Below are 20249 nucleotides of genomic sequence, written 5' to 3'. Positions count from 1 at the left end.
ACTGCACCATTACAAATACGCCACTTATACACTCAGTTTATTTCTGATGATCATCCGTGTGATAAAGTTTACCTGTAATCCAAGACCCTCAAAATCTTTCCCTGTATGTTTAATACTTGAGCAAAGCATCAAACAACCAAAGCATCAAAAATGCTAGAACAAAGCTTCAAATACACAACAGCAGGAATACCGTGTTTGCATGTAGATTGGTTGCATCATTTTTCAGTGGGCTTTAAAATAAATTGTCCTGGTTGAAACCAGACAGGTAGAAACTTTTATATATAATATAAAATCTTCCAATTTATAAATAAATGTTCCCACCAATTCTGGTTAATAATTTTATCAGCACTAATTTTACATATAGAAAATTATTTAAACAAATAGCATGCGGATAAGTGAAAGCAAAACACTATTTTAATATTGCACAAAGATAACATACATAATAACAGAAAAGGGGGCAATAATGTAAAAGAAATAGTAAATAATGAAAATTAAAATTGTACCTGGTACTAAAAATGTATCTGCTGTAAGCTGCAAAAAGCAAAGGTCACTAGGTAAAGTAGCGCATAACTAGCGAGTTCTTACAGCTGTGAGTAGGTCCATCCTAACTAGTGCTTTTGGGAAACATCATATACTGTATACATCAGGAAGACCCTAGGCCTAGACTGTCTTTGATAACCACTTCACAGAGGATACCATCTGGCTGACTCACCACCTCTATGGTAATATACATTAGTATCATGTACTGTATATTATTATTGCATAATTCAGCCATTACAACCTTATATGATAAATGAGGTTACATTTATATTCTTGGGTACTATTAGATTGTTTATTATATACTATTTATTTGATATTATTATGCTCTTTTTATCTGTGATATGTCTTTTATATTCTATGTGCAATATTAAAATGATTTCTTCAGTCATCTGCATGTAATTTGTTTTAATCTCTCTCTCTCTCTCGCTCTCTCTCTCGCTCTCTCTCTCTCTATAATTAGCCTTGATCACCTCTTTACTTGGTATTGAGCTGGTACTTTTCTGATCAACTTAATAACTCCACTGGTAGTGCCTCTTCATTAAGTGGAATCTTATAGGTTGCTAATGGAAACATCACCCATTCTATAAACCTTAACTTCAGAAAATATACCCCCTTGTAGGGCCTACACATGGGGTGACACTGCTGAGCGGTCTGAGCAATGTAGATTGCTCAGATTGCTCATCAAAATCGCTCAGCACACAGCGGTGCACAGCAATGTGTCAGCGCTGTGTGCTGACCAATCTGTCAGGGCCAGTTTTCTCCGGTGAGAACACAGGCCCTGACCAGTGACCTCACTAGATTTATCCTGCATGCAGGATATTAATCGCCGGGTGATAGCATCGCGTGGGGCCGCGCATCACTATTGCTATGTAGGGACATTTTCTAAGTGCCCTATGTGTAGACTCATTGCTTTCAGCAAATGTAAGTGGTTGCCAGGGTGATGCTTTCCTCTTACCAGTGCTCAGATCATATAGTAAACATGTAATAGCCAATGTCACACAAACATGCATTACATCAGAAATAGCATTACTTCAATAAATGTTCTTAATTTACAATAATATACACAAAGCGCACTGCGCCTTTTATATAAAACATTTCTACAATAAGTTACTCCTTCCAAATTTGGTATGGTGGTTTATTTACCAAGCCTCAATCTCAGAAACACAGCGCTTCTGAGTGTTTCTGGATGAAATTTAAAAGGGTACTATTTTTCCTAAAGGAAAATAGAGGCCGTGTAATGGAATGCATAAATTTACTATTGTAGCAAGACTGAAACTATGGCCTGGAAACAGACCTGGTCGCTGCTGCAGCCAAATATCAATGCATTGCGCAGGCATATGGGCCACAATGTGCATGCGCGATGTCTGTTAGTGAAGGACTCCTGCATTTTTTTCCTTCGCTAGCCATTGGCAAGGTGATTGACAGGAAGCCGTCGTCTAGGGGTGGTAACCGGCTGAGTGGAAGTGCTAAGAAAAATGCTGACATACCAGAATTAAATGCTAGGCATGCCTAGGAAAACGCAGGCGTGTTCAAGAGTTTTCGGGGAGGGTCTGTGACGTCAGCTCCAGTCCGGATATGCCTGTATTTATTGCAGCCACCGAGTAAGTCCCTGGCTACTCTTAGCTTGCGACGACTGGTGCCCAGTGGAAAAACCCTTTGATGGTGAGCCTCTAACAAATGGTTTTGGACATTTTTGGTTGGCTGAGAATTCTACACTAGCCATACACATCTATTTGCACAGCATGCACATTTAATTCGCAAGGCAGAATTGCACTATAGCGGGCGGCGTCTACCGGTTGACTGGCCGCTGCATATTCGCTCAGCAGCAATCAGGTCTGAATGAGGGCCCTATACAAGGTCTCCTGTAAAAAAAAAAATCTTACTGAGATTTGTGCATATATAACTTTTCGGGTACTAATAATCCAACCAGATCACGTATAGTGTGCAGTCTATAATTAAACAAACTTGAAACCAGTGTGTTTGTTCTCACTCATACAATATTTTTCTTATGTTATTTAATTACCTTCTTTTATAACAATTAAACACTTACAAATCCATTCGAAAATAAAACTTTTTAGTTAATTTTCACTGTCCCATTCTCAGTGATACATCTTTTTAATTTTCTCCTTTAGAAGCTTGTTCTATTGTAACATTTTAAAATAAGTTTGGTTTTTAAAGTAGTTTCATGGTGATGTCCACAAATATGGTTTCACAAGGGTTTAACATATACTCTCCAAAGATTAAGTCATAAAGACATCTGAAAACACAGATTAAAAGGGAGGGGGGGGAAACAGTGGGGAATCTTCTTGGCGACATGAAAACCCACGGTTTACTAGTGATTCTTATAACCTTTTCCAGCCTTTGGAACTTCTGTCGAAGTTGAAATATACTCAGCATCACCTCAAAGGTGTTAATGTTTTACTAGAATATCATGCTTTCTTGGAATTGTCCATGAAATGTCGCTTTGCCCTGTCTTTTCCTTGGATAAAGTCCTGGCAAAATAGTCCCAACCTCATAGCAATATAAACTAATTTCTGGAACCATAAGGTTTTTTCATTCGCCGTTTGTGTAGGTGATTAAGTTGTAGCTGTGCTCCAGTTCAAGAAAGCGTCTAAGATACATAGCAGCATTCATCTCTTGTTATCGCTGGACCCTATAGTTACTTTGCGGGGATAGAAGGAGTGATAGGAATGGAGGTCACTCGCTGTTGGTTTTTCTTTTTCTTGTTTCCTGTTCCACCCGCCTTGTTTCGTTTTTTGTTCTTATTCTTATTCTTCTTTTCTTCTTCTGCAATGAGTAGATGGGTATTTTGTTAGTAAATATATTTGACAATATGTAAATATGCCATTATTTATGGGTCATAGCATGGTGATGGGTTATAACAGACATAATGCTTGTATAATAGACATTTTAAGGAAAGGTAGATGGGTTGAATGCAGACAGGACATTGAGGAGGAACAATATAATAAATGACCAGACCAACTATTAATGGAGTTGTGTATAGGCAGTTTGTGGTGCACCAAAGAGTAGGGTGCAGTTATGCTCAAAGGGTGTGGGCCAAAAGCTAAACTCCTGGAGCACAAAACAAGTGGGTACATTTACTAAGATGGGAGTTCTATTGAAGATGGGATGTTACTCAAAGCAATCAATCAATCAATCAATCAATCATCTACTATATATCATCTTCTAGAAGGTGCTATATACATAGGTAGAATATGATTGGTTGCTATGGGCATCCCATCTTCAATGGAACGCCCATCTTAGTAAATTTAAGCCACGGAGTTTTGTTTTTGGTCCATAACTGTAGACCACACCCCTTTGCGTACATTAGACAATTTAACAACATATAAAGCAATGAAAATATTACATTTCATTAAAAAAAGCAACTTATGATAAATCTTAAGAAATATTCCTAAGAGTCTACATTAAAAAAAATCAATAGGTATATCGATAAGTTCTCCATCCCGTTCTCCTTCTGCAATATTTATAAATATGCTCACTTGGCACTGTTTGTGGGCATGCTTGATAATATTGAGATTCTGGATTCAACTATATTAATTGTCACTTAGTTAATTGTTTAGCCACAACCCCTGAATGGGTACATATTACATAGTTACATAGTAGGTAAGGCTGAAAAAAGACTTGCGTCCATCTAGTTCAGTGGTGGCCAACCTGTGGCTCTAGAGCCTCATGCGGCTCTTCCCCTTGTAAAGTGCGGCTCCTGCTCCCACTGCTGCCTGCCGTCCACCGTCTGTCCCAGTCCCCCCTGCTGCCGGTTCCCTGAATCCCTTCTCCTTCTGAGGGGAGGAGAGCGCGCATCGCGCATCTCTCCTACCCCTTACTGTGCATCCTTGTGACTGGGCCGTCCGCCAATCAGAGCTCGTGGGCCAGCAGCCAATCAGGAGCCGGCCAGTGAGCTTTGATTGGTGGGCGGCCCAGTCACAGTGAAGTGAGGGGGAAGGAGACGTGCGGTGTGCTGTGCTCTCCTCCCATCGGTGACATGACAGGAGGACTGCAGGGGGAAATCAGACTGTCCTCTCCCCGCCTGGCAGCAGCAGCAACAACGGTGAGTGTTGCTGCTGGGAAATTTGCACTGTGGGGTCATACCAGTTTGTGGCACTGTGGGGGCATAGCAGTTTGTGGCACTGTGGGTTCATACCAGCTTTTTGGCACCGTGTGGTGCATACCTGGTACCGTTGGGGGCATATGTGTATCTGGCACTATTGGGGGCATATGTATATATGGCACTGCACTATTGGAGGCATATTTGTATCACACCCACCCAAGGGGTCAAAATAGTCTACGCCCCTTTTTTTGGCGCATGCGCCTTCGGCGCACGCATGATGTCGGCTCTTTAGCTTGACTACCGATATTTTCGGCTCTTTACCTCTGACCGGTTGGCCACCCCTGATCTAGTTCAACCTGGTATAGATATCCATTGCTGATTTGGTAGGTTCTGGTATTTTACAAACAAATTATATTTCTTATTTGTACCCATGGATGTTTTTCTCCAGTAAATGTTTGTCCAACTTTGCCTTGAATGCATTTAATGAGCCAGCCGTTACCACCTCTCTGGGAAGAGAGTTCCAGAGTTTGACTGTTCTGACCGTAAACAAATTCTTTCTACTAGCTGAATTAAATCTTTTTTCTTCTAATCTATACTCATGCCCTTGTGTCCTAGATTCCATTCTATTAGAAAAGAGGGTGTGTGACAGTTCCTTATATTGGCCCTTGATATACTTGTACATGTTGAGCATGTCCCCCCTTAAACGTCTCTTTTCTAATGTAAATAGTCCCAAATTGCTTAATCTCTCCCCGTAGCTTAAATTCTCCATTCCCCTAATAAGCTTTGTTGCTCGCCTTTGGACTTTTTCTAATTCTATGATGTCCTTTTTATAGTGTGGGGCCCAGAACTGTACTCTGTACTCGAGGTGAGGTCTCACCAATGCTTTATAAAGTAGCATAATTACCCTTGTGTCCCCTAGTTTCCATTCCCCTCTTAATACATGCCAGAATTTTGTTGGCCTTTTTTGTAGCCACATTACAATGGGCACAACATCCCAGTTTGCTGTCTATTTGGACTCCTAGATCCTTTTCAAGTATGGAATTATCCAGTTCCTCTCCGCTAAGGTTGTAACTTGCACACTGGTTGTGTCTCCCAAGGTGCATAACCTTACATTTATCTACATTGAACCTCATCTTCCATTTTTTTGCCCACTCATCTAGAATTGCAAGATCATTCTGAAGCATGGTGACATCTTCTGATGATTTGATGACTTTGCTAAGTTTTGTATCGTCCGCAAAGATGGATACATTGCTGAGTAACCCTATCCCAATATCGTTAATAAAAATGTTAAACAAAATGGGCCCCAAAACCGAACCCTGGGGCACTCCACTTAGTACCGGTATCATATCTGATACGGCACCATTCACAACCACTCTTTGTTCTCTATTACATAGCCAATTCCCTACCCATCTGCAGATATTTTCACCCAATCCTAGGTTCTCCATTTTATTAATCAATCTCTTGTATGGGACAGTATCAAATGCTTTAGCGAAATCTAGGAAAATCACATCTACAGCATTTCCATTATCGAGGTATCCTAAATGAAGTAACTTGAGTCCAACAAGGGGTATGGAAATTATTGATGACTATTTCAGCCGCAGCTAAATAATGTATCCTGCAACTCTGGTTACAACCTACTCTCCCCTCAGTTTTCTTTCTTTTTAGAAAAACTTAACATAAAACAAATATAAAACAATAGGAGTGTTTCACAAAAGCAAGAAAAAATGGCAAGCCCGCCCCGGGTAGGGGAGGGATCTAAGGGGGCGCTTGGCAGGAGTGGCTTCCCAGCAGCTGCTGTTATAACAGGTTAGTTACTCCTGTGTGGGTATGAAAACAGAAAAAGAGGGGTGGTAGCAGCGCTAAAAATAATTTAAAAGAGAAATTTGATGATCTTTACAAAAGTTTTACTTGGATAAAAAGCAAACACATAAACACATGAATAAAATTTTAATAATTTGCATATACAAAATACAGTTAATAGTAAACGCCCAATTCCACACTATAGCAGCAATAGGAGAGTCCGTTCCTAGTATGCCCAGGTATACCTTTGATAAAGCTGCTGTAGCAGCGAAACGCATCAGTGGTGCTGTTGCCCTTTTGCCACCACCACCATTTTGGATTGTAGTCCGGACCAGCCCAGCAGAGGATCCTATTGTTCCCTTTAAACACCTTGGGACATTACAACTTGGATCACTACTGTACACCATTCTAGGTACAGTACCTGAGGTCATTCATCCAATTGTCCTAGATCAACTCCAGTGGATGTCGGTTATTTGGGCCTCCTTGGGCCAGCCACGTGGATACCAAGACATTTCAATTACCAACATATATGGAGCGGTAACTATGCTTTCCTATTGATACATCTGGGCATACTAGGAACGGACTCTCCTATTGCTGCTATAGTGTGGAATAGCCACCTAGTTGTCTTTTGCTGTTACCTACTCTGCACCCACCAACTGACCTACTTGCTCCACTTTCTAATACATTCACCCGTGTTGGCTGTGTGATGTTACACACAGCTGCTGCTGCTGCTGCAGGTAGAAATAGCATCCCGTTAAAACAGTCAGGGGCTACCCGAAAGATGCAAGCGCTTCACTATTTAGCGAAGTGTATGCATATTGGTGATGTGATTGCAAAGCGGAAAGGGACATAGCATGTGGGGTGATCTTGCTCTTTAATGGGTAGCTAGTGACAGCAATTGTAGTTTTGTAAATTTTTACAAAACTCCAACTCATGCTGAATAAGGCCTTTGGATAGCAGAGCATATGCCATCATTTTCCCTTTAGCATTCACATGGACATTGATGCCCATTTTAAATATCCGCTGACCTCTTACCATAGTGCAATTGATCTTCATTTTCTTTTCTCTTTTGAAATAGTGCTACAGTGCTATTGGACCACTGCAAGCTCCCCCCTCCCTCCCCCAAAATGCTTTAAACCACTGGATCCCTTAGTAACTGTGCCCCTAATATATGACTATCTGAGGTAGCATTACAGTTCCTATGCAATATAGCTTTCCAGTCCCCAATTGAGCACAGAGCTTAGACTACATCATCCTTGATGCATCATGGGGGAGTCTCCAAAGGCAGTGCATGTTCCATCCAGGAAGCCAAAAGATGAAGTATATTCTTTGAAAAGACTTGGAACTGTTTGTACATGCAATCCTGAAGCCCCCAAAATGGAAGCTCTTGGCCTTCTAAAGCCCCACCCCCCCCAGAAAAAAAACTGTCCTATGGAAGCGTTGTTGGGATGTTGTGGCCGGACATGTTTCCAGAGTTACAGCATGTACGCTGAAGTGTACTTATGCTGATGGGATATCTATGCAGACAGATATCTTGCCCCAAGCTTAGGGAGGTGTTAGTTCAGATGCTTGTAATGATGGCTGTACTAGTGGATGGAAAAAAGTGTGGGTGGTGCAGTTACAGAGTTTCCTAACAGATTTACTTGCTTTATCATTTCATTTGAGATTAATCTACATTTGGAATGTGTGATTCAGAGTAATGGTTCTAACAGAAACCAAAATATATAACTGAAGAAATCATCTCCAAAGTCATTTATAAAGACTAATAGAATCCCTTAAGTACAAATCCTAGCATCAGAGAAGACTGTATACAACTGTATTTAATAAACATTGCAAAACCTCAAACAAATAGCAACATTTCTGGGATTGATCTACCCTAGTTAATGTACTTTAAACGCCCAAACGCCCGCCCCATAGGTTTACATACACGGAGCTGGCCGGTGGTGGTGGGCAGAGAGGTGCGGTGGGCAGAGAGGTGGGGCAGGTGCACATCATGATCTCTGGGCATGTGGTGCTCAGAGGCTGCCAGCCATTAGTTCCCGGAATCCTGGAATTAGAACCTCCAATCCCAGGATTCAAATCAAGGCAATTTTAGGGCCAAATCCTAGGATCCCACCGATAGCTGCAATTAATTGCACAAAACTCATTAATATATTTGAACATCATGTTGTTATATCATGTGCAATTAAATTTATAGATGTGTTTTTACGCTACATTGTATACATTTTCTATTTTGCTTTTTACAGCTGTTCACAAAGTGGGCAGTACCTCACCCTGGAGATGGGAGGTGGAGATCTCAATCAGATGGGAGCACTAGAAATTAGTTTATAGAAGCAAAGGTGTAGCGCCTGTATAATTATTTATTGTAGTCGTGTATCAAAAATCTGCTATTCCCTCAAATAAATGTCAATTATGATTAACTTTTGTTGGAAAGTTTTGTAAAATTTATATATGTAAGTAAATGGCTGCATGTAGTACCCTATAGCAAATGGTGCCCTATATCGGCTAAAATGATTTCCCTAACTCAGTAGTTCCCAAACTTTTTATTGAATACAGCTGCACTACAGTATCAGACTTTTATCCAAGGAACCCCTAGGCTAAAATTAAGAAAACAATATTAATTTAAAAAATGATGTTCATGTGTCATCCTTATTATCAGTTATATGGGGTGGGATGTTTCGCCCCCCTTTGCTGGCCACCGCATTCTTAATAATCGCATATGCTCTAACATATGCGATTATTAACGCAAAGGACAGCTCTTGCGATAAGAGCTGTCCATTGCCATGCGGTGCCGGCACTGGACTTCCGGGTCAGAGACCCGGGAGTCTGTCGGCGCATCCAGAGAGTGACGGGGATGGCAGGGGCGTAACTATAGCACCGCAGCCCCCGCCACCGCTGGGGGGCGCTGTGCATGTGGGGGCGCCGGGGGCTGCGGTGCTATAGTTACCTACCCCCCAATCCCCAGCAGACTTACGTATCTTGCTGGTCCCGGCGGCTCCGTTCTTCTGATGAGGACCACAACAAAATGGCCGCCCCCATATAGCAAACAGTTCTCTGAAACTGTCTGCTGTACGGGGGCGGCCATTTTGTGGTGGTCCTCAGCAGATGAACGGACGGAGCCGCCGGGACCAGCGCGATAGGTAAGACTGCGGGGGAGGGGGTTAGCATAGGCGGCGGGGCGACTGGGCGGCCGGGGGGGGGGTGCTCGACGGGGCGGCGTCGGGGGGTGGGTATGGGCGCCCCCCCCCCAAAACTTAGCTACGCCACTGGGCGGGGGGCATGCTGGGAGGGATCCGTGATGGATCCCTCACAGTAGCGATAACAGGGTTTTTACCGCATTTCTGCTTTAGAGAATCTCCCCCACGGTGAGGGACAATGGGGCAGATGTATTAAGCCTGGTGAGGAGATAAAGGGGAGAGAAAGAGGAGATAAAGATGAGGGCGATAACGCACCAGCCAATAAACTCCCAACTTTTCAAACACAGTTGATTGGCTGGTGCATTATCTCCTTCCTCTTTATCTTCACTTTCCCTCTTCACCAAGCTTAAACAAGCTCATTTACTTTGTCCATATATGTTATTATTAGCAGCCAATGCTCTGGTTTTGACAATTACATTGCCCATAATTAATTTGAATTGGTCTTCAATTGGACCACCAAATTGAGGCACCCCTGCAAGAGTCCCAAGGCACCCCAGTTTGGGAACCACTGCCCTAGCTCGAAATACTGCTTTTAAAGTTGAGTCCTACAGAGATTATGATTTAAGCCTATTTCCGGTGGGGGCCGGGGATGGTCGCATGCACGTGGAGCTCCGGTCCCCCATCCACGGAGCTCCACCATCCCCGGCCTCCGGAGTGGCGGGCAGCGTGACGGCGGAGAGGGGAGAGGGGAGGCAGCGCTGTGCACCCCCGGCGGCAAGCGCTGTGCACACCCGGCGGCAAGCGCTGTGCACACCCGGCGGCAAGCGCTGCAAACGGCACCCCCAGCGGGACGGCAGGCGCAGCACCATCGGCCTGCGGGCGGACGACTTCCCCCAGTTGGGGACGCACACTGTGGAGCTCCCGCTCCATCCACGGAGCTCCCGGCCCCCCCACTGCTGGAAATTAATCGCGCCGTGTGAAGCGAGAAGGTCACCAGGACTCGGAGAGAGGGATCCCCCAGGCAGCGGCGGTCCGGCCTAGCGGAGGCCCCACCTGGATGTATGGAGGAGGCCACAAGCGCAATGGCTGATGAGGACCCCCGTCCACCAGGCTCCCGGCGACCATCGGAGGGTGAGGTGAGGGGAAGCTGCGTGAGGACACCAGCGGTAGCCCCCCCCCCAGCTTGCAGTTTCATCCCCAGACCACAGGAGAGGAAGCCTCTGCCCCCAGGAGACCAGCGGTGGCTCCCTTTCCTGCAGGCCCAGTCTCCAGCCCCAGGCCCCACTCGACTTGACTCTGCCCTGGCCCCCAGTGACTCTCTCTCCCCCACCAACTCCAGCCCCAGGCCTCACTGACTCTGCCCAGGCCTCAGTGACTCTCTCTCCAACCCCCCTCACCGCCACCACCCACGCTGCCCGCGGCTCTCCCTACAGGAAGATTCAAGAGGGCGCCACAAATGGCTGCCTAGGAACTGTGCACTCAGCCATATGTATCCCTTGTCCCTATGTGATAACTGTACTGTCTTGCCCACACTGTTACCTCATACTGTGCTCATAATGTTACCCACCTGGCTGCTGCAACGACCACTGGCGCCGCTGATGGCTGCCTAGGCGCTGTGCAGCTCGGCGGGCATGTGTCCCCTGTGTGATAACTGTACTGTCCCTGCTTATATTGTTACCCACCGGCTGCTGCAACGACCAGTGGCGCCGCGGATGGCTGCCTAGGCGCTGTGCGACTCGGTGGGTATGTGTCCCCGGCATGTGTTCCAAGTGTGATAACTGTACTGTCCCTGCTTATTTTGTCACCTGCCTGGATGCTACGGCGACCAGTGGCGCCGCTGATGGCTGCCTGGGCGCTGAGCAAATCGGCGGATATGTGTTCCCGTGTGATAACTGTACTGTCCCTGCTTATATGTTACTCACCTGGCTTCTGCAACGACCAGTGGCGCCGCTGATGGCTGCCTAGGTGCTGCGCAGCTCAGCGGGTATGTGCCCCCCGCATGTAATGTCCAATGTAATGTATGTAATGCCCCCCCCCCCCCCTTCATCCCTGCTGATGCTGCACTGTAATCCGCAAAAAATTCCTACTGTGCGCAAGCACACATGGCCAATAAAGTTGATTCTGATTCTGATTCTGATTCTGATTACATAGCCAATTCCCTACCCATCTGCAGATATTTTCACCCAATCCTAGGTTCTCCATTTTATTAATCAATCTCTTGTATGGGACAGTATCAAATGCTTTAGCGAAATCTAGGAAAATCACATCTACAGCATTTCCATTATCGAGGTATCCTAAATGAAGTAACTTGAGTCCAACAAGGGGTATGGAAATTATTGATGACTATTTCAGCCGCAGCTAAATAATGTATCCTGCAACTCTGGTTACAACCTACTCTCCCCTCAGTTTTCTTTCTTTTTAGAAAAACTTAACATAAAACAAATATAAAACAATAGGAGTGTTTCACAAAAGCAAGAAAAAATGGCAAGCCCGCCCCGGGTAGGGGAGGGATCTAAGGGGGCGCTTGGCAGGAGTGGCTTCCCAGCAGCTGCTGTTATAACAGGTTAGTTACTCCTGTGTGGGTATGAAAACAGAAAAAGAGGGGTGGTAGCAGCGCTAAAAATAATTTAAAAGAGAAATTTGATGATCTTTACAAAAGTTTTACTTGGATAAAAAGCAAACACATAAACACATGAATAAAATTTTAATAATTTGCATATACAAAATACAGTTAATAGTAAACGCCCAATTCCACACTATAGCAGCAATAGGAGAGTCCGTTCCTAGTATGCCCAGGTATACCTTTGATAAAGCTGCTGTAGCAGCGAAACGCATCAGTGGTGCTGTTGCCCTTTTGCCACCACCACCATTTTGGATTGTAGTCCGGACCAGCCCAGCAGAGGATCCTATTGTTCCCTTTAAACACCTTGGGACATTACAACTTGGATCACTACTGTACACCATTCTAGGTACAGTACCTGAGGTCATTCATCCAATTGTCCTAGATCAACTCCAGTGGATGTCGGTTATTTGGGCCTCCTTGGGCCAGCCACGTGGATACCAAGACATTTCAATTACCAACATATATGGAGCGGTAACTATGCTTTCCTATTGATACATCTGGGCATACTAGGAACGGACTCTCCTATTGCTGCTATAGTGTGGAATAGCCACCTAGTTGTCTTTTGCTGTTACCTACTCTGCACCCACCAACTGACCTACTTGCTCCACTTTCTAATACATTCACCCGTGTTGGCTGTGTGATGTTACACACAGCTGCTGCTGCTGCTGCAGGTAGAAATAGCATCCCGTTAAAACAGTCAGGGGCTACCCGAAAGATGCAAGCGCTTCACTATTTAGCGAAGTGTATGCATATTGGTGATGTGATTGCAAAGCGGAAAGGGACATAGCATGTGGGGTGATCTTGCTCTTTAATGGGTAGCTAGTGACAGCAATTGTAGTTTTGTAAATTTTTACAAAACTCCAACTCATGCTGAATAAGGCCTTTGGATAGCAGAGCATATGCCATCATTTTCCCTTTAGCATTCACATGGACATTGATGCCCATTTTAAATATCCGCTGACCTCTTACCATAGTGCAATTGATCTTCATTTTCTTTTCTCTTTTGAAATAGTGCTACAGTGCTATTGGACCACTGCAAGCTCCCCCCTCCCTCCCCCAAAATGCTTTAAACCACTGGATCCCTTAGTAACTGTGCCCCTAATATATGACTATCTGAGGTAGCATTACAGTTCCTATGCAATATAGCTTTCCAGTCCCCAATTGAGCACAGAGCTTAGACTACATCATCCTTGATGCATCATGGGGGAGTCTCCAAAGGCAGTGCATGTTCCATCCAGGAAGCCAAAAGATGAAGTATATTCTTTGAAAAGACTTGGAACTGTTTGTACATGCAATCCTGAAGCCCCCAAAATGGAAGCTCTTGGCCTTCTAAAGCCCCACCCCCCCCAGAAAAAAAACTGTCCTATGGAAGCGTTGTTGGGATGTTGTGGCCGGACATGTTTCCAGAGTTACAGCATGTACGCTGAAGTGTACTTATGCTGATGGGATATCTATGCAGACAGATATCTTGCCCCAAGCTTAGGGAGGTGTTAGTTCAGATGCTTGTAATGATGGCTGTACTAGTGGATGGAAAAAAGTGTGGGTGGTGCAGTTACAGAGTTTCCTAACAGATTTACTTGCTTTATCATTTCATTTGAGATTAATCTACATTTGGAATGTGTGATTCAGAGTAATGGTTCTAACAGAAACCAAAATATATAACTGAAGAAATCATCTCCAAAGTCATTTATAAAGACTAATAGAATCCCTTAAGTACAAATCCTAGCATCAGAGAAGACTGTATACAACTGTATTTAATAAACATTGCAAAACCTCAAACAAATAGCAACATTTCTGGGATTGATCTACCCTAGTTAATGTACTTTAAACGCCCAAACGCCCGCCCCATAGGTTTACATACACGGAGCTGGCCGGTGGTGGTGGGCAGAGAGGTGCGGTGGGCAGAGAGGTGGGGCAGGTGCACATCATGATCTCTGGGCATGTGGTGCTCAGAGGCTGTCAGCCATTAGTTCCCGGAATCCTGGAATTAGAACCTCCAATCCCAGGATTCAAATCAAGGCAATTTTAGGGCCAAATCCTAGGATCCCACCGATAGCTGCAATTAATTGCACAAAACTCATTAATATATTTGAACATCATGTTGTTATATCATGTGCAATTAAATTTATAGATGTGTTTTTACGCTACATTGTATACATTTTCTATTTTGCTTTTTACAGCTGTTCACAAAGTGGGCAGTACCTCACCCTGGAGATGGGAGGTGGAGATCTCAATCAGATGGGAGCACTAGAAATTAGTTTATAGAAGCAAAGGTGTAGCGCCTGTATAATTATTTATTGTAGTCGTGTATCAAAAATCTGCTATTCCCTCAAATAAATGTCAATTATGATTAACTTTTGTTGGAAAGTTTTGTAAAATTTATATATGTAAGTAAATGGCTGCATGTAGTACCCTATAGCAAATGGTGCCCTATATCGGCTAAAATGATTTCCCTAACTCAGTAGTTCCCAAACTTTTTATTGAATACAGCTGCACTACAGTATCAGACTTTTATCCAAGGAACCCCTAGGCTAAAATTAAGAAAACAATATTAATTTAAAAAATGATGTTCATGTGTCATCCTTATTATCAGTTATATGGGGTGGGATGTTTCGCCCCCCTTTGCTGGCCACCGCATTCTTAATAATCGCATATGCTCTAACATATGCGATTATTAACGCAAAGGACAGCTCTTGCGATAAGAGCTGTCCATTGCCATGCGGTGCCGGCACTGGACTTCCGGGTCAGAGACCCGGGAGTCTGTCGGCGCATCCAGAGAGTGACGGGGATGGCAGGGGCGTAACTATAGCACCGCAGCCCCCGCCACCGCTGGGGGGCGCTGTGCATGTGGGGGCGCCGGGGGCTGCGGTGCTATAGTTACCTACCCCCCAATCCCCAGCAGACTTACGTATCTTGCTGGTCCCGGCGGCTCCGTTCTTCTGATGAGGACCACAACAAAATGGCCGCCCCCATATAGCAAACAGTTCTCTGAAACTGTCTGCTGTACGGGGGCGGCCATTTTGTGGTGGTCCTCAGCAGATGAACGGACGGAGCCGCCGGGACCAGCGCGATAGGTAAGACTGCGGGGGAGGGGGTTAGCATAGGCGGCGGGGCGACTGGGCGGCCGGGGGGGGGGTGCTCGACGGGGCGGCGTCGGGGGGTGGGTATGGGCGCCCCCCCCCCAAAACTTAGCTACGCCACTGGGCGGGGGGCATGCTGGGAGGGATCCGTGATGGATCCCTCACAGTAGCGATAACAGGGTTTTTACCGCATTTCTGCTTTAGAGAATCTCCCCCACGGTGAGGGACAATGGGGCAGATGTATTAAGCCTGGTGAGGAGATAAAGGGGAGAGAAAGAGGAGATAAAGATGAGGGCGATAACGCACCAGCCAATAAACTCCCAACTTTTCAAACACAGTTGATTGGCTGGTGCATTATCTCCTTCCTCTTTATCTTCACTTTCCCTCTTCACCAAGCTTAAACAAGCTCATTTACTTTGTCCATATATGTTATTATTAGCAGCCAATGCTCTGGTTTTGACAATTACATTGCCCATAATTAATTTGAATTGGTCTTCAATTGGACCACCAAATTGAGGCACCCCTGCAAGAGTCCCAAGGCACCCCAGTTTGGGAACCACTGCCCTAGCTCGAAATACTGCTTTTAAAGTTGAGTCCTACAGAGATTATGATTTAAGCCCCATACACACTCAAAAAGGGGCTTCTGAGCGATAATGTTCACAATATCGTCTAGTATATACACTCACCCATGCGTCGTAAAAGATGATTGATGTTTTTTGAACATCAATTTCGCCCTATACACACTAGTTGACACTGGCCACGGCCCATATAGTTAACCATGATGTTGTAAGTACACACTAAGCTATATAGGACGGGCCAGTGCCGGCTAGTGTGTATGAGGCTTTAATGAATTGGCCAGTCATAATCAATTACATTTATAGCTAGCATAATGCATTACATTGCACATGCATATTTTACAGTGTAAAGGGCATACAAAACCATCTGAGATTTAGAAGCAGCCAAGGACAAACTTAATCAGATTGTACATAGAGTGGGCCAGATACACTAAGCTAAGCTTCAAAAGTGATAAAATGGAGAGTGATAAACAACCAACCAATCAGCTCCTACCTGCCATGTCACAGACCGTGTTTGAAAAATGTCAGACAGGAGCTAAATTCGTTGGTTATTTATCACTCTCCATTTTATTACTTTTGGAGCAGGGCCGGTGCTAGGGTGTTCGGCGCCCTCCTGCAAACTATACATTTTTGCCCTCTCATACTTCACAAAGGGACAGCAGATGGCCACACAATAGTACACCATTCCAAACGACACCACACAGTAGCACATTCGTATTTACATTACACAGCACCAGTGCTGTAACTAGTCATTATGGTGCCCCGTGGCAATTGGTGACTGCCCCACCACTACAGTGAAAGCATAGGTGTGCGCACATTGAGTGTTAGGGGTGCACAGGCACCCCCAAATGCTTTGCCCACCCTTATGAACACCTCCCTGCCGCTATCTTTTACCAAAGACTTTTGCTTTTTAGAGCTGTATTCCATTAAAAGAAGCGCCCATCAATCAATTATGTGTGTTTTGCATTGTTATTTGTACTAGACTATTGTCATATCACTACATACTGTACCTGCGTCATCCATATATGTTTTGACTTTATTTGCATGTACTGTTACACAGAGTAATTAGAAGATTAAAGCTGAAATAGGCAGGTTATTATGGTGTGGCTGAGAGACGTTTTATATTGTAGCGAGTGCCAATAGATGATGGTACAGTAGACACGCCTGATTGTCAGTGTTAGACACACCCAATAGGTGGTGCTAGGCACACCCCGTTGACAGTGCACCCCCTAATAAAATGTGCTGTGCACGTCTATGAAAGCTGGTAGAGTGCTCGCCTAAGGCGTGCGGCAAAAATGTAGGAGTATGGCTTTATGGAGAAGGGGCGCATCTAGGATAAAATGACAGGGGGGGGGGGGCACCATGATAGGAGAGGGTTTGGGAGGGGGAGGGTGTTAGTGGTGCCAGTGTACATGCTATGTGAGCGGCGAGAGATAGAGGGGAGCAGAGAGAGGGTGGGAATGGGATTAAAAATAGGCCCTGCCAAGGGTTCCATGCTCATTGCCAGGGGTTCCATGCTCGTTGCCATGTGGGATTAGTGACAGCCATTGACAGCCAGGCAGAGAGCAGGGGGTTGCCCGGCTGTATTCAGAGCACTGCACCCCTTTCACACCAGAAAATGCAGGGATTTACCAGGGAATATTGTCCCAGGATCATGCAGGGACATTCCTGGGTTGGCCCCTTTTACACCAGTTTAGTCCCTGCATTTTCTGGTGTGAGTGGGAGAGAAAACTACCCCCTCCCCTCCCTTTAACCGGCTATCTCGTTTAACCGGCTATATCTTTGGAACCAACTGACCCATTTACAGTACATGAGACCAGTATCATTATTGAAGAACTTTTAAGTGGGCTTCAAATGATTGTGGTCCCGTGAAACTGGGGTTCTTGGTTCCAGAATAATCTGCCCTCAAAGAACATGAACAGCTATGAAATTACATTTCAGAAATAAAAAAACTCTGTTTACCCACAATATCTCCGGAACCAATTGACCCATATGGACCTGCCTGGTATCAAATTGAAGACAAAGAGATGTGGGTTCAAATGAATTAAACCAGGAGTTTCTGTGATGCCGGGGGGTGAAATGGCCATCGGAACCGGGTGGGGGTCAGAATTATCGGGTCCCATGTTATCCTATGGTGAAAATGTTCTAGCCCCCCTGAATCCGCCCATGGGCGTGGCCGTATAAAAGTACCAATAACACCGTAATGCCCATAACACATAATGCTACACACCGTAATGACTATTACACATTATTCCACAAACAGTAATTCCCATTATATATTATGCTACACATCATCATGTCCCTAATACAGTATGCAGCACACCGTAATGCCCATTACACATTAATGCCATACATCAGCTTCCCGCCTGACTGGGATCCGGCCGCACGTGCAAAACGTCATTGCCTGGTGCCGGATTTTCACAATGCTTTAAATAGCGGCTCCTGTGCCCACCATCTTCACTCCAGTCTAGAAGAGGGTTGGGAGAGGGTGTGTTGGTGCTGCTGCTGGGGCTTGAACTGAAATTCTCGCTGGGGCTGTCTGCTGGGGCTCCCTCAGTGCTGCTGTGTACTCTGTCCTCTGCTTAGGGTGGGATCACCCTAGCAATGAGGACAGTCAGCTCTGTAACTAACTGACACTGTAAACTGTTAACTGATTCTGTTGTATGTGTAACTGTGTACTAATACTACTGTCTCCTCTGTGCTGGGGCCTACCTCTGGTGCTGTGCTGTATATAATATATATTTTATATATATATAGTCCACTGGTGCTGCTAGTGCCTGCACCGAATAGAGGCTGACAGTACCTACTCAGTCCACTGGTGTCACTGCCAGTGCTACTGCCTACCTACTTAGTACCTACCTAGGTTATTATATTTAATTATTAAATAATACCTGTCCTGCAGTGCTGTAATAAATTCCTTGCTGCTGATGCCCTGCAGTACCTACTGCAATATAATTATTATAATTGCATTCTGCTGGTGCCTAGTATTGCCGTATCTACCTGTCTGGTGCCTAGTACTGCCATATCTACCTGTCTGGTGCCTAGTACTGCCATATCTACCGTCTGGTGCCTAGTACTGCCGTATCTACCTGTCTGGTGCCTAGTACTGCCGTATCTACCGCCTGGTGCCTAGTACAGCCATATCTACCGTCTGGTGCCTAGTACTGCCTTATCTACCTGTCTGGTGCCTTGTACTGCCGTATCTACCATCTGGTGCCTAGTACTGCCGTATCTACCTGTCTGGTGCCTAGTACTGCCATATCTACCGTCTGGTGCCTAGTACTGCCGTATCTACCTGTCTGGTGCCTAGTACTGCCATATCTACCTGTCTGGTGCCTAGTACTGCCATATCTACCTGTCTGGTGCCTAGTACTGCCGTATCTACCTTCTGGTGCCTAATACTGCCGTATCTACCTGTCTGGTGCCTAGTACTGCTGTATCTACCTGTCTGGTGCCTAGTACTGCTGTATCTACCTGTCTGGTGCCTAGTACTGCCGTATCTTCCAGTCTGGTGCCTATTACTGCCGTATCTACCTGTCTGGTGCCTAGTACTGCCGTGTCTGCCGTCTGGTGCCTAGTACTGCCGTATCTACCTGTCTGGTGCCTAGTACTGCCGTATCTACCTGTCTGGTGCCTAGTACTGCCGTATCTACCTGTCTGGTGCCTAGTACTGCCATATCTACCTGTCTGGTGCCTAGTACTGCCATATCTACCTGTCTGGTGCCTAATACTGCCGTATCTACCTTCTGGTGCCTAATACTGCCGTATCTACCTGTCTGGTGCCTAGTACTGCTGTATCTACCTGTCTGGTGCCTAGTACTGCTGTATCTACCTGTCTGGTGCCTAGTACTGCCGTATCTTCCAGTCTGGTGCCTATTACTGCCATATCTACCTGTCTGGTGCCTAATACTGCCGTATCTACCTTCTGGTGCCTAATACTGCCGTATCTACCTGTCTGGTGCCTAGTACTGCTGTATCTACCTGTCTGGTGCCTAGTACTGCTGTATCTACCTGTCTGGTGCCTAGTACTGCCGTATCTTCCAGTCTGGTGCCTATTACTGCCGTATCTACCTGTCTGGTGCCTAGTACTGCCGTGTCTGCCGTCTGGTGCCTAGTACTGCCGTATCTACCTGTCTGGTGCCTAGTACTGCCGTATCTACCGCCTGGTGCCTAGTACTGCCGTATCTACCGTCTGGTGCCTAGTACTGCCATAACTACCTGTCTGGTGCCTTGTACTGCCGTATCTACCATCTGGTGCCTAGTACTGCCGTATCTACCTGTCTGGTGCCTAGTACTGCCATATCTACCTGTCTGGTGCCTAGTACTGCCGAATCTACCGTCTGGTGCCTAGTACTGCCATATCTACCTGTCTGGTGCCTAGTACTGCCGTATCTACCTGTCTGGTGCCTAGTACTGACATATCTACCA

At 45.4% G+C, this 20249-nt stretch overlaps 1 protein-coding gene across 2 annotated transcripts in view; it reads right to left on the bottom strand.

The window, feature by feature from the left end:
• Positions 1 to 429: 429 nt before the first annotated feature.
• The window catches only part of RSPO1 (R-spondin 1), a 187754-nt gene continuing 167934 nt past the window's right edge, over positions 430 to 20249 (bottom strand). For both annotated transcript variants that reach the window (XM_083173563.1, XM_083173562.1), the window contains exon 6: positions 430 to 3327. In XM_083173563.1, coding sequence (XP_083029689.1) covers positions 3200 to 3327 — 128 coding nt within the window. In that variant the 3' untranslated portion in view covers positions 430 to 3199. The remainder of the gene's footprint in view (positions 3328 to 20249) is intronic.

Source organism: Crinia signifera, chromosome 2 (genome assembly GCF_055691185.1).
Source record: "Crinia signifera chromosome 2, ASM5569118v1, whole genome shotgun sequence".
NCBI classification, from domain to species: Eukaryota; Metazoa; Chordata; class Amphibia; order Anura; family Myobatrachidae; genus Crinia; species Crinia signifera.
Note: the sequence above shows the minus strand (reverse complement) of the source record. Positions and strands in the feature narration are given on the sequence as shown.